Raw genomic sequence first — 17,034 nt, 5'->3', positions numbered from 1 at the left:
ATTCAATTAACAGCAAGATGTAGTTCTCTTAAAGAAAATAATTATAATAAGCTTAAGCAACAGATAGGACAGGATTTGGGGAAATGGGGAAACTTGCAGTTATCTTTGATTGGTAGAATTACAACTATTAAGATGAATATTTTACCTAGAATTTTGTATCTTTTTCAGACAATCCCTGTAAAGCTGGGTAAGGAATTTTTTACAGATTTAAATAAAATGGTTTTGAAATATGTTTGGCAGGGAAAGAAGGCAAGGATAAAACTTAAACTGTTACAAGATGCTAAAATGAGGGGTGGTTTTGGATTACCGGATTTTGAATTATACTATCAAGCGGTTTGTTTAATGTGGATTAAAGAATGGGTGATATTGAAAAATACTAGATTATTAAATTTGGAGGGACATGATTTGCTGATGGGATGGCATGCTTTCTTATGGTATAAAGGAACTAAAATTCAGGGGTATTTTAGAAGGCACCAGATACGTGAAGCTTTGTTTTTGACATGGGAGAAGATCAAAAAGTACCATTATCTGAAGATTCCAGTCTGGGTATCTACAATTGAAGCTTTTTCTTATCCAGTGGTATTTGAAGGGGAACAAATTGTTAGATGTAATGAATTATTGGATGAAAAGGGTGAACTTAAATTGAAACAAAACTTAGAAGATCAGGGAATTAAGATAGATTGGTTTTCATACATGCAAACTTTCCAGATATCGAGAAGACTTTAAACAAGAAGGTATTTATAGTGTTTCGACTGGTTTAGACAAGATATTAATGGGTTCAGATGACCATATAATTAAAAAGCTATATGGATATTTACTTGAAGCAAAACTGGAAGAAGAACAAGTTAAAGAATCAATGATAGCATGGGGAAAATTTTTTTGTTATAGTATTGATTTAGAGAAATGGCAAAAATTGTGGTCACATAATTATAAAATGACAATGTCAACAGCATATAAAGAGAATTTGTATAAGATGTTTTACAGGTGGCATCTACCCCCGAAGAGAATAGCCAGGATGTTTAAGAATAAATCGGAGAAATGTTGGAAGTGTCATCAAACTCCAGGATCGTATTACCATATGTGGTGGACATGCGTGGAAGCAAGGAGATTTTGGACTAAACTACATACGTGGTTAGAAAAAATGACAAAGAGACATATTGACTTTAAACCAGAAATATTTTTACTAGGAATTTTACCAGAGACATTTTATAAAGAATTACAATACTTAATTGTGAACATTTTAACAGCGGCCAGAATTGTATTTGCCAAAAACTGGAAAGGAGAGAAGATAATTACCGATGAAGAAATTATTATGAAAATGTTGGACTGTGCTGAAATGAGTAGATTGACATTTGAAATAAGAGAGCAGGAAGATGAACAATACTATTTGATACGGGAGATATTTTATCAATGGTTTGATAAAAAAATATGGAGATGAGATAGCATATATGAAAATACATATGTTTAAATATGTATTTTTAGTTTAAGTAAAGAATAATTGTTATATGAGGAGATTTGGAAAATTGTAAGCACAAAATGATTTTAACCGATTGAGATGCTGTCTATAATCGTTTGTAAGGATGATATTTTTATGTTATTGTTGTTGTGTTTTTTTCTTATTTTTTTTTAAATTTTATTTTTAATCTAAAATAAAACTTTTCCAAAAAAAAAAATAGTTCTCATCACAGTTGTATCTCGAGGTTTCCTTGTATGCTGGCTGGGAAATTGTGAGGTTCAAAATCTGGAGTTCACCAAGATAGAAGGCTGAAACTCCACAAGTCGGAATTCCATAATCAAAATACAAAAAACACCACCCAAAGGCCTGTTTGCAGAAATTCCACGACTTCTGCAAATGCAAACATCCAGAAAATACTGCTGATAATCAGAAACAGGTAGTTAGCCTTTATCAAGCTAATATTTTCCATTTTTCTCTCTCCACCTACAGGTCTAATCCTGAGATCTCTTGACCAAAAAGAATCAGGCCAGAATTTAAATAATCAATTTCTCATCTATACTCCGAATAGGAGATCAGAAATGAATTTCAAGCTTTCTCTAAACTGTTCAATATTTATTTATTTATTTTTATTTATTTATTTATTAAATTTTTATACCGCCCCCTCTCCCGAAGGACTCGGGGCGGTGAACAGCCAAAATTAAAACACACAATATAAATATTAAAATACAATTAAAAACAAAATTAAATTATCTTTGGCTTCTCCAATTTAAAACCCCTTACCCATAAAATTCACCCAATTAAAATTTTTAACCCAGTCCGGCTTGCTGAAATAAAAAAGTCTTCAGGACCCGGCGGAAGGTCCGGAGGTCCGGGATTAGTCGTATCCCTGGGGGTAGCTCATTCCAGAGGGCGGGTGCCCCCACAGAGAAGGCTCTTCCCCGGGGGGTCGCCAGCCGACATTGCCTGACAGACGGCACCCTGAGGAGACCCTTTCTGTGGGAGCGTGTTGGCCGGTGGGAGGTTATCGGAGGCAGAAGGTGGTCTCGTAAATAACCGGGTCCTAAGCCATGGAGCGCTTTGAAGATGAGAACCAGCACCTTGAAGCGCACTCGGAAGACCACTGGAAGCCAATGCAGCTCGCGCAGGAGAGGTGTCACGTGGGAGCGCCATGTCGCCCCCATAAGTACCCGCGCGGCCGCATTCTGCACCAGTTGGAGCCTCCGAGTGCTCCTCAAGAGGAGCCCCATGTAGAGAGCGTTGCAGTAGTCGAGGCGGGAAGTAACGAGGGCATGAGTGACCGTGCATAAGGAGTCCCGATCCAGAAAGGGGCGCAACTGGCGTATCAGGCGAACCTGATAGAAAGCCCCCCTGGCCACGGCCGTCATATGCTCTTCTAAAGACAGCCGTGTGTCCAGGAGGACACCCAACTTACGCGCCCTCTCCGTGGGGGCCAATGTCTCGCCCCCAATAGTCAGCGATGGCACCAGCTGACTATATCGGGACGCCGGCATCCACAGCCACTCAGTCTTGGAGGGATTGAGTCGGAGCCTGTTCCTCCCCATCCAGACCCGCACGGCCTCCAGGCACTGGGACATCACTTCAAGGGCATCGTTGGGGTGGTCTGGGGTGGAGATGTACAGCTGGGTGTCGTCAGCGTACAGATGGCACTGCACCCCAAAACCACGGATGATCTCGCCCAGCGGCTTCACATAAATGTTGAACAGGAGAGGCGAGAGGACCGACCCTTGTGGCACCCCACAAACCAAGTGCCTTGAGGTCGACCTCTGCCCTCCAGCCAACACAGACTGCGACCGGTCGGAGAGATAGGAGGAGAACCACCGTAAAACAGTGCCTCCCACTCCCAACCCCTCCAACCGGCGCAGCATGATACCATGGTCGATGGTATCAAAAGCCGCTGAGAGATCTAATAGGACCAGAACAGAGGAGCAACCTCTGTCCCGAGCCCTCCAGAGATCATCAACCAACGCGACCAATGCCGTTTCCGTGCTGTACCCGGGCCTGAAGCCGGACTGGAATGGATCTAGATAGACGGTTTCATCCAGGTACTGCTGGAGCTGTCGCGCAACCACACTCTCAACAACCTTCGCCAAAAAGCGAAGGTTGGAAACTGGACGATAATTTGCTAAAACAGCTGGGTCCAGAGAGGGCTTCTTGAGGAGGGGCCTCACCACCGCCTCTTTCAAGGTGGGAGGCAAGAACCCCTCACTCAAGGAAGCATTTATAATCCTCTGGAGCCAGCCTCGTGTAACCTCCCGGGTAGCCAGCACCAACCAGGAGGGACACGGATCCAATAAACATGTGGTTGCGTTCAACCTCCCCAGCATCCTGTCCACGTCCTCGGGAGTCACAGGGTCAAACTCATCCCAGATAACCGTCTCAAGACAGACCTCGGACAACCCGCCTGTACCTACCCTGTCAGAGTCCAAGCCTTCCCGAATTTGAGCAACTTTATCGTGCAGATAATGCGCAAAATCCTCAGCACGACCTTGCAAGGGGTCTTCCCGCGCTCCCAGATGGAGAATGGAGCGAGTCACCCTAAACAAGGCAGCTGGGCGATTTTCTGCCGACGCGATAAGAGCGGAAAAGTAATTACACTTTGCCGCCTTTATTGCCACTAAGTAGGTCTTGATATAAGACCTCACTAGTGTACGGTCAGATTCGGAGGGACTAGCCCTCCAACCACTCTCTAGGCGTCTTTTCCGGCGTTTCATCCCCCTCAGCTCCTCGGAGAACCAAGGAGCTGGGCAGATTCGGCGCCGGGTCAGAGGCCGCAAAGGCACGACCCGATCTAAAGCACCAGCGGCCGCCCTATCCCAGGCAGCCACCAGGTCTTCCGTCGAGTCGCGCGCCAGAGTCTCAGGAAATGGCCCAAGCTCCATTCGGAACCTATCAGGATCCATCAGGCGCCTGGGGCGGAACCACCTGATCGGTTCCGCCTCCCTGCGATGGGGCATAGCGGTCAGGAAGTCAAGTCTAAGGAGAGAATGGTCTGACCATGACAAGGGTTCAATAACTATATCCCCTGTATCTAAGCCATTCAACCACTGACCAGAGACGAAAACCAAGTCCAGCGTGTTTCCTCCTATGTGAGTGGGGCCCTGAATTAACTGGGTCAGGTCATGTGCCTCATGTGCATTTTCTTGTGAGTAATCGGAGATTATTTACACCTAAAGCATTGTTCACAATATGGACATTGGAAAGGTTTCTCTCCTGTGCATAAAGGTTAGACGAAACACTGAAATCTTTCCCACAATCCAGACACTTGTACGGCTTCTCTTCTGTGTGAGTCCTCTGGTGTATCACCAGATAGGAATTGACACTGAAACCTTTCCCACAATCAGGACATTAAAAGGGTTTCTCTCCTGTGTGAGTCCTCTGGTGGCCAATGAGGTAGGAATTCTGACTGAAGCTTTTCCCACATTCAGGACATTCAAAGGGCTTCTCTCCTATGTCAGTTCTCTGGTGTTTCACCAGGCTGGAATTGAGACCGAAACTTTTCCCACACTCAGGACATTCAAAGGGTTTCTCTCTTGTGTGAGTCCTCTGGTGGTTCACCAGGCTGGAATTCTCACTGAAACATTTCCCACAATCAGGACATTCAAAGGGCTTCTCTCTTGTGTGAGTTCTCTGGTGTTTCACCAGGCTGGAATTGAGACCGAAACTTTTCCCACACTCAGGACATTCAAAGGGTTTCTCTCTTGTGTGAGTCCTCTGGTGTTTCACCAGGCTGGAATTCTGACTGAAACTTTTCCCACACTCAGGACATTCAAAGGGTTTCTCTCTTGTGTGAGTCCTCTGGTGTTTCACCAGGCTGGAATTCTGACTGAAACTTTTCCCACATTCAGGACATTCAAAGGGCTTCTCTCTTGTGTGAGTTCTCTGGTGTATCAGCAGGTGGGAATTGACACTGAAACCTTTCCCACAATCAGGACATTCAAAGGGTTTCTCTCCTGTGTGAGTCCTCTGGTGTATCACCAGGTTGGAATTGTGACTGAAACTTTTCCCACACTCAGGACATTCAAAGGGTTTCTCTCCTGTGTGAGTCCTCTGGTGTATCACCAGGTGGGAATTCTGACTGAAACGTTTCCCACAATGAGGACATTCAAAGGGCTTCTCTCCTGTGTGAGTTCTCTGGTGTATCAGCAGGCTGGAATTCTGACTGAAACTTTTCCCACATTCAGGACATTCAAAGGGCTTCTCTCCTGTGTGAGTCCTCTGGTGTATCAGCAGGTGGGAATTGACAATGAAACCTTTCCCACACTCAGGACATTCAAAGGGTTTCTCTCTTGTGTGAGTCCTCTGGTGGTTCACCAGGCTGGAATTCTCACTGAAACATTTCCCACAATCAGGACATTCAAAGGGTTTCTCTCCTGTGTGAGTCCTCTGGTGTTTCACCAGGCTGGAATTGACACTGAAACCTTTCCCACAATCAGGACATTCAAAGGGCTTCTCTCCTGTGTGAGTTCTCTTGTGTATCACCAGGTGGGAATTCCGACTGAAATTTTTCCCACATTCAGGACATTCAAAGGGCTTCTCTCCTGTGTGAGTTCTCTGGTGTTTCACCAGGCTGGAATTGAGAATGAAACTTTTCCCACACTCAGGACATTCAAAGGGCTTCTCTGCTGTGTGAGTTCTCTGGTGTTTCACCAGGCTGGAATTGAGAACGAAACTTTTCCCACACTCAGGACATTCAAAGGGCTTCTCTCCTGTGTGAGTTCTCTGGTGTATCAGCAGGCTGTAATTTTGACTGAAGCTTTTCCCACATTCAGGACATTCAAACGGTTTCTCTCCTATGTGAGTCCTCTGGTGTTTCACCAGGTGGGAATTTGCTGTGAAATGTTTCCCACAATCTGGACACTCATATGATTTCTCCCTGGTGTGAGTCCTCTGATGTACCACAAAGTTGCCATGCTTGAAAAAGCATTTACCACATTGGGGGCAGTTGTAGGGCATCTCTACTATGAGGATCCTTCTATGAATCGCAAGGAAGCTATTCTGACTAAAGTTTTGCCACATTTAGAGTATTTATATGGCTCTTGTGATTTGAACTCTTTACTTTTCCCACAATAGGCACATCTATGGAGCTTTTCCATCACTGACATTCTTGAGGAGATCAAAAATATGTGTGATTCCTTATTTTGTTGGTGCCTGCATTACTGGCTGCCATATGTGACTATCCAATTGATGTTTTCTTCCCCACTGGCTTCCAGATATTTCCCCCTTTTTCTGAACGGAAAAATGATCTCCTTTGACCTTTTCAAGTAACGTATTCTTAAATTCTATATAATCTACTTTTTCCAGCTGCAAATCTCTTCATGATTTTCTCTTTTCTGTCTCTTTCCTGCTGATGAAGTAGTTGAATTCTGCAGCTTTCTGAAGGAAACAGAACATATTTTTATTTCTGCTTCAATTTGCTTTGCTTTTCAGTGTTGCTTGTTATTCTCAGTTGTCCAGTGTGCTTATGTTGGCATCATCTTTGTCTGTAAGATTCAAAAGAAAGTGTAAGTTTTATTGTTTATGAAAGGGTTGCAGAAGATGTGAAAAAAAGAAGTACAGGTAATCCTTTAGGTACGACAGGCCATTCAACGAATTTCTGAAGTTACAACACTCCCCCAAATGCTAAATACGAATCTGCTCCAAAGTTGAATTTTTGCAGCGCCTCCCACCCCGAGGTCCTTGACTCCTTCACTGCAGAGATGCTGCAGCATACCCACCCACCTATTTCCCTTCCATCTTGCCCAGTCAGTCCTCACAATCCCCAGACCCCAGTATGTTGACCTGCTTTACAATATACTATGCATTCCTCCCCAACCCCACTCCCCCATCACCATTCACTTAGGAAATTTCTGACGAGCTCAGGAAGTCAGCTGGGCCACATGGTGTAATCAAGAAGAAGAAATATAAACTCTTTTCTTTCCATGGAAATCCTTTCACTCCAGCCAGCATTAGTGATTTGCCCTGGCTGAGGAGGAAAGGATTGCCATAGAAGCAAAACAGATGAGATTTCTTCTTTGCTCTACCAGCACAACACTAATGTAAAGCTAGTGCTAGTGGGGCTAAGAAGAAATCATGCCTATTTTGCTTCCGTTGTAATCCTTTTCTTTTCTGTTAGGATAAACTACTACGATTTCTTCTTAGCAACACCGGCACTAGTTTTATGCTGGCGAAGAGATCTAAGAAGATTTTGTCGTCGTTTACACTGGCTGGGGAGGAAAGGATTGTCATTGAAACAAGAGATCAAATGTCTTCTTTGCTCTATCAGCGCTAGCTTTACACTAGTCTTACGCTGGTAGAGCGAAGAAGAAATCCCATCTCTTTTGTTTCCATGCCAATGATTCCAAGCTCAACAGCAAATCTACAGCAGAATGGCTGAAAAAGAAAAGAATCAAGGTTTGCAAAAGCAAAGTCCAGACTTCACCCCAATTGAAATGCTGCGGTGGGACCGCTCGAGAGGTGGGCATAAACAAATGCCCACAAACCTCAATGAACTGAAACTATGTTGTAAAGAAGAGTGGGCCAAAATTCCTCTTCAACAATGCAAGAGACTGCTTTTGGTCATACAGAAAATTCCTTGAAGTTATTGCTGCTAAAGGTGGCTCTATAAGATATTGAATCATAAGGTGTTAGTTTTCACACGTGGCTCCTCCATTTTGGCTTTCCTTTTGTAAAATACATGGTGACCAGTGGTGGGTTGCTACCGGTTCGGCCTGGTTCGGTTTAACCAGTAGTAGCGTGGCAGGAGGCTCCACCCACCCGCCCGGACATCATCAAATATGCTCTGTGCATGCGCAGAAGTGGTGCATGTGCACGAACCGTTAGCAAAGGTAAGTGAAACCCACCACTGATGGTTACGTGATGTAATATGTCATGTGATGTTCATCTGAAGTTGTATTTACGTACTTTTAAGAGTGTACAGAACAGATGATTTTTAGTATGTCCTGATACATAAAACTATACAACTCAAAGAGGGTGTACTTTGTTTTTCACATGACTGAATATCTAGAAGCACTGGGGATAGATTATCCAACTCCAATTATCCAACTGCAGAGTTTATTTATTTATTTATTTATTATTTATTAATCAAATTTCTATACCGCCCTACTCCCGAAGGACTCAGGGCGGTGAACAGCCAAGATAAAATACAGATAATCCAAATATTAAAAAAGTCCCTTAAAATTATTAAATATTTCGGCCGAAACACACCCAATTATAAAACACCCAATTTATAAAATCACAAATTAAAAAATTTAAAAAATTTAAAAGATGGGAGTTAGGCCAGGCCAGCTTGCTGAAATAGAAAAGTTTTGAGAGCACGGCGAAACGTGCGCAGGTCCGGGATCTTCCGTATCTCTGGGGGGAGCTCGTTCCAGATGGTAGGTGCCCCCACAGAGAAGGCTCTCCCCCTGGGGGCCGCCAGTCGACACTGTTTGGCCGACGGCACCCTGAGGAGCCCCTCTCTATGGGAGCGTACTGTTCGGTGAGAGGCTATTGGTAGCAGAAGGCGGTCTCATAGATACCCCGGTCCGATGCCATGGAGCGCTCTAAAGGTGGTAACCAAAACCTTGAAGCGCACCCGGAAGACCACCGGGAGCCAGTGCAGCTCGCGCAGGAGGGGGGTCACATGGGAGCGCCACGTCGCTCCCATAACCACCCGCGCGGCCGCATTCTGGACCAGCTGGAGCCTCCGGGTGCTCCTCAAGGGGAGCCCCATGTAGAGAGCATTGCAGTAGTCCAAGCGGGAAGTAACGAGAGCATGAGTGACCGTATTTAATGAGTCCCGATCCAGAAAGGGACGCAACTGGCGAATCAGGCGGACCTGATAAAAAGTCCCCCTGGCCACGGCCGTCATGTGCTCTTCTAAAGACAGCCGTGAGTCCAGGAGGACACCCAAGTTGCGAACCCTCTCCGTGGGGGCCAGTGACTCGCCCCCAATAGTCAGCATTGGCACCAACTGACTATATCGGGATGTCGGAAACCACAGCCACCCGGTCTTGGATGGGTTGAGCCTGAGTCTGTTTCTCCCCATCCAGATCCGCACGGCCTCCAGGCACCGGGACATCACTTCAAGGGCATCATTGGGTGGTCCGGGGTGGAGATGTACAGCTGAGTATCATCAGCGTACTGGTGGTACTTCACCCCGAAACCACGGATGATCTCACCCAGCGGCTTCACATAAATGTTGAACAGAAGGGGCGAGAGGACCGACCCTTGTGGCACCCCACATACAAGGGGCCTTGGGGTCGACCTCTGCCCCCCTGTCAACACAGACTGCGACCGGTCAGAGAGAAAGGAGGAGAACCACCGTAGAACGGTGCCCCCCACCCCTAACTCCTCTAGCCGGTGCAGCATGATACCATGGTCGATGGTATCAAAAGCCGTTGAGAGGTCTAATAGGACCAGGACAGAGGAACAGCCCCTGTCCCGAGCCCTCCAGAGATCATCAACCAACGCGACCAATGCTGTTTCCGTGCTGTACCCAGGCCTGAAGCCCGACTGGAACGGATCCAGATACGACGATTCATCCAGGTACTGGGGGAGCTGTCGCGCTACCACACTCTCAACAACCTTCGCAACGAAGCGAAGGTTTGAGACTGGACGATAATTTGCCAACACTGCCGGGTCCAGGGAAGGTTTCTTGAGGAGAGGCCTCACCACCGCCTCTTTCAAGGCGGCAGGGAAGACACCCTCACTCAAGGAAGCATTTATAATCCCCTGGAGCCAGCCTCGTGTAACCTCCCGAGAGGCCAGCACCAACCAGGAGGGACACGGATCCAGTAAACATGTGGCTGCGCTCAGTCTGCCCAGTATCCTGTCTACGTCTTCGGGCGTCACAGAATCAAACTCTTCCCAGATAATACTCACAAGACCTGCCTCTGTCCTCCCCGCTGAATCTACCCAGTCAGAGTCCAGATGTTCCCGAATCTGAGCGATTTTGTCATATAGATACTGTACAAAATCCTCGGCTCTACCCTCCAAGGGGTCCTCCTGCGCTTCCTGGTGCAGCAGGGAGCGGGTCACCCTAAACAGGGTGGCCGGGCGATTATCTGATGACGCAATAAGAGTGGCAAAATAGTTATACTTTGCCACTTTTATCGCCACCAGGTAGGTCTTAATATGAGACCTTACCAGTGTTCGGTCAGATTCAGAATGGCTGGCCCTCCAACCACTCTCCAGGCGTCTTTTCTGGCGCTTCATCTCCCTCAGCTCCTCGGTGAACCAAGAAGCCAGGTGAGATCGACGCCGGGTCAGAGGCCGCAAAGGCACAACCCGATCCAAAGCTCCAGCGGCCGCCCTATCCCAGGCGGCCACCAGCTCCTCAGTCGAGCTGTGTGCCAGAGCCTCAGGAAATGGCCCAAGCTCCGTCTGGAACCTATCAGGATCCATCAGGCGCCTGGGGCGGTACCACCTCAATGGTTCCGCCTCCCTGCAGCGGGGTGCGGCGGTTCGAAGGTCAAAGCGAAGGAGGGAGTGATCTGACCATGACATGGGCTTGATCACTATATCCCCTATCTCAAGATCACTCAACCACTGACCAGAGACAAAAACCAGGTCTAGCGTGTTTTCCCCCGTGTGAGTAGGGCCATGAACTAACTGGGTCAGGTCCACGACCGTCATGGAAGCCATGAACTCCCGAGCCACCTCAGACGCCTCACCGACGGATAGCAGGTTAAAATCCCCCATGACCATAAGCCTGGGGGTGTCAACCGCCACCGCGGCTATAACATTGAGCAGCTCGGGCAGGGCTGCCGTCATGTGGCAGGGAGCCAGGTACGTAACCAGCACACCCATCTGCACCCCATGACCCCACTTCACAAGGAGGGACTCACAACCAGCCGTCTGAGGAACAGTGACCTCCCTCGGACCAAGACCTTCTCTAATGACAACGGCCACCCCCCCCGCCCCTCCCCTCCCCTGTGTCCTCGGCTGATAGAATGCGCGGAAACCGAGTTAATTACATTTACACCTACAAATATACCGTATTTTCCAGTGTATAAGACGACTGGGCGTATAACACGACCCCCAACTTTTCCTGTTAAAATATAGGGTTTGGGCTATACTCGCCGTATCAGACTACCCCTCTTTCAATGCACACCAAATAAAAATTAAAAAACATCAACTGGCTCACCCACAATGTAAAAGCAGCCGTGCTAGACCCAAAATGGCCTCTGCAACAAGCAGAAACCTCACACAGCCACAAAAAGCCCCCCCCAAAAACTTTCACACTTTACACACACACAACACAACACAACTGGCTCACCCACAATGTAAAAGCAGCTGTGCTAGACCCAAAATGGCCCCTGCAACAAGCAGGAACCTCACACAGCCACAAAAAGTCCAAAAAACCAACTTTCACACTTTACACACACAAAATTCCACATACAGCTTTGTGAGATTTTGTGTGTTTGTGTAGTTAGAGTGAAACACTACAGAAACACACTAAATCTCAGAAAGCTGCACAAATATTATTTTATTTTATTTTATTTTTATTTTTATATGAAAGCTAAATTTAAAACTTCCTAAACTTTAAATGGCTAGGTCTAAAAAAGAACAACCAAAAAAAAAAACCCCAATTGACTATTTTTTTGAAAGCTCCCAAAGGGGAAAAAAAATTACCCAATAGAACAGGGGTCTCCAACCTTGGCAACTTTAAGACTTGTAGACTTCAACTCCCAGAGCTCCTCAGCCAGCTTTGCTTTGCTGGCTGAAGAATTCTGGGAGTTGAAGTCCACAACTCCCTGCTTGCTTGATTGCAGGCAGGGAGTTGCTTGCTGATAGAATAGATTCAGGCAAGCGAAGCAAGGCAAGCGTTGCGACTAGCAAGCTGAGGTAAGCAAGCTGGAGGGGGAAAACTTTTTTCCTTTTACATGGCTTTGGTGATCCAAGGTGAGTTGCAGGGAACTCAGCTGGGATCGTCAGAGCTTGGATCACCAGAGCCATTTAAGGCTCCTCAGAGCGGACTTCCGGTTTGCTGCTTGTCCCCGCTGGATGCTCCTTCGGGATCGTCGAACCCACTGCCTGTAAGAGCCGCCTTTTTCAGCGGAATGGCAGCTCGAAAAAACTCCGTTTCCATTAGGAAACGGAGATAGAGCCGGCTGGGGTGGGTAGAGTCCTCTGCCTAATCCCAAAAGTTTTTTATTTACTTTTGGGAGGGAGCGGAAGAGACTCCCCGTATCCCCAGCCGATGCTCCGGGCTCTGGGAAATCTCTGCTACACGCAGAGCTAGGGGGCAAAAACAAACCTGTAAATCTGTCAAATAAATTAATTAAAGAAGATATGAGCTGGACCTCTGATCCTGAAGCGCAAGTATTCTTTTTATTCTATTTTGCCTAAGAAGTGAAGTGAAGGGAAAAAAGATTTTTTAAAATGGCGATTGCTGCTGCGGCTTGAAGAGAGGCTGAAAGGGAAACTCCTTCCGTTTTCAATTACAAAGTAGCGGAATGAATACTTTTGGCTGTAACTGAAGGCAAAACCTCACTCTCACTTCTGTTTTTTTTTCCTTTTTTTTCCCTTGGGGATCTGATATTGATCTTGGTTGGAAAAAAGTTTTTTTTTCTCTTTTCCAGTAAATTTTGTCTGCGTGGAAAAATGGCACTGAGATTTATAACGCTAGACAAACAGGCAGTGGGGGGGGGATTCCCCCATTAATAAATTACATCAACAAGTTTTAACTCTCCAGTCTCAGAAACCTGACTTTAATATAATAGAATTTCTTCTTGAGGAGATTGTAAGAAGGGATGAGATTGTGAATCAGCAACTTGAAAAATTTAAGTTGGAAATCAAAGAAATTGGTGAATTGGTGAAATCTAAGTTTGGCTTTTTGGATCGAAAGATTTTAAAAACAGCTAATGGCTTAGCAGACTTTGTGATTCAGTTGGAAGCAAATACTAAATTATTAGAGTCTAAAATGAAAGAAACTGAGGAGAATTTGGATGACAAGATCCAAAAAATTAAAAAGGATTTGGCAAACACTCAGGATAATAGTTCAGAAGACAAACTTAAAATGGAGGCTGATCAAAAGACTGGTAATGAAGAAAATGTACAACAGAGGATTGAAAGAGAAGTTTTAATGATCCAACACAATTTTACAGAATATGCAATTAGACTGAGAGGTCTGCAGGAAGATGACAGAGATGATTTAAGGAAGATATCTTCTGAAATTCTGGCTGGGATTTTAAAGGTTCAACCTGATGAAGTGTTTTGCAGGATTGACAGAATTTATAGAATAAACTCCTGGTTGGTAAAACAAAGGCAATTGCCTAGAGATGTGGTGATTTATTTTACAGACAAAGAAATTAGAAATAATATTGTGCAGAATTCTTATGATTCTACTTTGCAATTTCGTGGAAGAAAGATTTGGATTTTTAAGGAACTCCCGCCCAAGATGTTAATGGAGAGGAAGAAATTTGGTTTTCTAGTGAATGAGTTAAAAAAAAGGAATATTCTATTTAGGTGGGACGTCCCAGTTGGTTTAATATTGAGACACCAAGGAGTAAGATACCAACTGAATACTGTCGAAAAAGCGGAAGAATTTTATCAAAAAATTTTAAAAATAAATTTAACATCTTTAGGCATAACACAGGACAAGCAAAAGGAGTTGGAAATAAAGGGAAAACATCAAATTACAGAGGCTGTGGTAGATAAACTGTCTTCGGACTCCTTGGATACCCCAGCTGGACTGTCTATAAATTTGAGAGCAGTGTCATCTGATTCTAATGTGATGAATTATCAAGTTACAGACAAGTGCGTAAATCAACCAGTTGATATACAAGTGATGGAAAAGACATATGAGATAATAAAACAAAACCAACAAGATCAATTTACAAAGCAGAATGACAACCGATCAGCTGATACACAACTTGTAGGAAGGAAATCTGGATGGAAATGCAACCCGCAAAAGAAAAAGAAAAGAAACAGATCTCGTAGAAATAGTAGTTTCTAAACCAAGCAACAGTGAAGCCAGGGATTTTAAAAAATAAATGAATATGTGAAAAGATATTGGAGGCGAATTATCGTTTAATACTATCTTGAGGAAAGTGGCAGATCTCTGCAATGCCGTGATTTTGGGATGTGGAAAGAGCCTTACATTGTTGGATTTGAACTATCTATTTTGGATTTCTTTTACCGATAAATATATTATAACTATTTTGAGTTACAAGGCAAGAGAGTCATGCTGGGGCATGCAGAAGATCTGGCTGTTACCCACTAAGATGATGGGAATTTATAATCCTGATGAAAACCACAATTACAACTATATGGAATATAATTATAATGTCACTCGGGTGGTTGTTTTTACTTTTATATATACATGAGGATATTCATTATTGATGGGGGCAGAAGATGACTGAAGATTTTGAATAAACTGTTGCACCAGGATGCTATGTTACCCTATTATGGATGATGGATTTAACAATCTAGTGGAAAGACATCAAAGAAGATACTAAATGAATTATAAATTTAAAGTTATTGTCTTTTCTCTTTTTATAAAATGGAATGTATATATAGACATATGTATATTTTAGCAGAGTGGGCAGTGGATTATATTTAGAATTGTAGTGTATGGTAATCTTGCAGGAAACTGGGTTGAAATAGGCTAGTTTAGTGATTGATTAGTTTAAGAAAAAGGATTTTTAAGTCATATATTTTGGGGAGTGGAAGAATTGGATAGAACTGAATAAATGTTAAATTTGGAGAAGGCTGCTTTGAAATGTTATATTAATATATATAAAAGATTAAAGGTTATGTTGTTGTAATAATAATAATATTTTATAAGTTTGGGGGAGGAGAAAAAGGGTAGATTATTGCGAAAAGCGGAGAAAAGCGGAGTTATAAGAATATTATGCTAAGGGTCAGTACTTTGAGGAGTGAGTAAGGGCATGGTAAAATATTATGTAATTAATGATGAATTAGCTTATTGTTGTGAAGAAGAAGTCACAGGGGGGGATGGGTGGTGAGGGGGGGTTAGGGAAGAAGGGGGGAAAGGGGGGAAAACTTGTATTTGAAAACTTTTTCAATAAAAAAAAAAAAAGGCTCCTCAGAGCCTTTCGGGCTGGTCTGCCTGGTTACAGTAAAACGACACCCGGCATATAAGATGACCCCCGACTTTTGAGAAGATTTTCATGTGTTAAAATGTCATCTTATACGCCGGGAAATAAGGTATATATGTGAAAAATCCAAGTTTCAGCCTGAAAAAATGTCCCAAAATGGTTACAATTAAACCTTCTGAGCTAAATTTAGAGATGTGGGGGCTTTAACTGATGAAATGATGCCTAAAGCCTCTGCAAAATTTGAAACACCAGTTATACTGATGGAAGTCCTCAGCTCCAAATAAGAAAATACTATCCTCCTGTCCACAATTCCTCTGGTGACATCCCCTTTCAAGGAGTCCTCACATTTGGGACTGGGAACTGTGTCACTAAGCAGCCCGATCATAATGCATGATGTCACATAACTGCCAACTTACATCTGTTCCTCTGGAGTTGTTAAGCAAACCACTGTGGGTTGTTAAAGGCAATTTCACATGACTGTCACTTGCAATTTCTTGCCGTCATCATCCTCACTAACTTTGCCTATGAGAAACAAGCTGGGAAGGTCAAAAATGGGGATCATGATGGTGGGATGTTGTGACCATCATAAATGTGCATCGGTTGGCAGCGTCCAAGCCAAATAGCCCAACTTGCTTCTGGCCTCTCCTCCAACTTGCCCTCAACTCACCTTCCAGCTGATGCTTCAACTTTTAGAAGAGCACAAAAGCCGCTCTGCAAGCCACCTTCCACCCATGAGTGATCCGGTACAGGAAGTTCCTCTGTGCTTCTCTTCTTCCTCAATCCTTTCTAGCAATACAGTACTTGATGGTTTTAACTCCTTTAAGGATCAACCACAGATGCAGCTACTGTATTGATGGCTTTGTGGGCGCAGAAGTGACCGCCATCTCCCGACAGGAGGTGAAAAAACACGCTTGTCCCGTCTCTGCCTAAGACATTTGCAAGATGTTGTCACTGATTATATGCTATCAAGTCGTTTTAGACTCCTAGCAACCTATCTTTGCCAAGTAAAATAGTGAAATGTGAAGCTACTTAAGCTTATGAAGATTAGCTACATGCTGAGCCCTAAATGTTCATGAAGTTCTTACAGAATTACAGAGTAAGAGTTGGAAGGGACCAACTCTCCAAGCAGGAGAACCTATATCATCCCAGTCAAATGGCTTTCCAGTCTCCTCTTAAAAGCCTCCACTGATGGAACAACCACAGGTTGAGAGGCAATTTGTTCCACTGATTAATTGTTCTCACTGACAATTTCTTCTTAATTCTAGGTTGGAATTTTTTAAAAAATAATTCTCCCTCTGTTACTTTTTGTCCTACTTTCAGGCACTTTGGGGAATAGGTCGAACCCCTTTTCTGCGTCAGCCCCTCAACTATTGAAAGACTGCTATCATGTCACCCTTAGCCGTTCTCTGCATTAAATTACACATACCCAGTTCCTGCACCCGCTCATCGGATATTTTAGCCTCTGGCCCCCTATATCTTTCTTGCTCTTTTCTGCGCACGATGTCTCAAAAT

At 44.4% G+C, this 17,034-nt stretch overlaps 1 protein-coding gene across 1 annotated transcript; it reads right to left on the bottom strand.

Moving 5' to 3' along the window:
* Positions 1–1,157: 1,157 nt before the first annotated feature.
* Positions 1,158–16,363, bottom strand: LOC132711719 (uncharacterized). Its single transcript, XM_060691332.2, has 2 exons — positions 16,190–16,363; positions 1,158–6,957 (listed from the first exon to the last, which is right to left on the bottom strand). The coding sequence occupies exon 2, from the start codon at positions 6,491–6,493 to the stop codon at positions 4,823–4,825; it is 1,671 nt and encodes a 556-aa protein (XP_060547315.2). The 5' UTR covers positions 6,494–6,957; positions 16,190–16,363; the 3' UTR covers positions 1,158–4,822.
* Positions 16,364–17,034: the final 671 nt, after the last annotated feature.

The sequence above is a fragment of the Pantherophis guttatus genome, chromosome 2, assembly GCF_059756535.1.
Source record: "Pantherophis guttatus breed Tessera chromosome 2, ASM5975653v1, whole genome shotgun sequence".
NCBI lineage: Eukaryota > Metazoa > Chordata > Lepidosauria > Squamata > Colubridae > Pantherophis > Pantherophis guttatus.
This window is presented reverse-complemented; position numbering and strand designations above follow the sequence as displayed.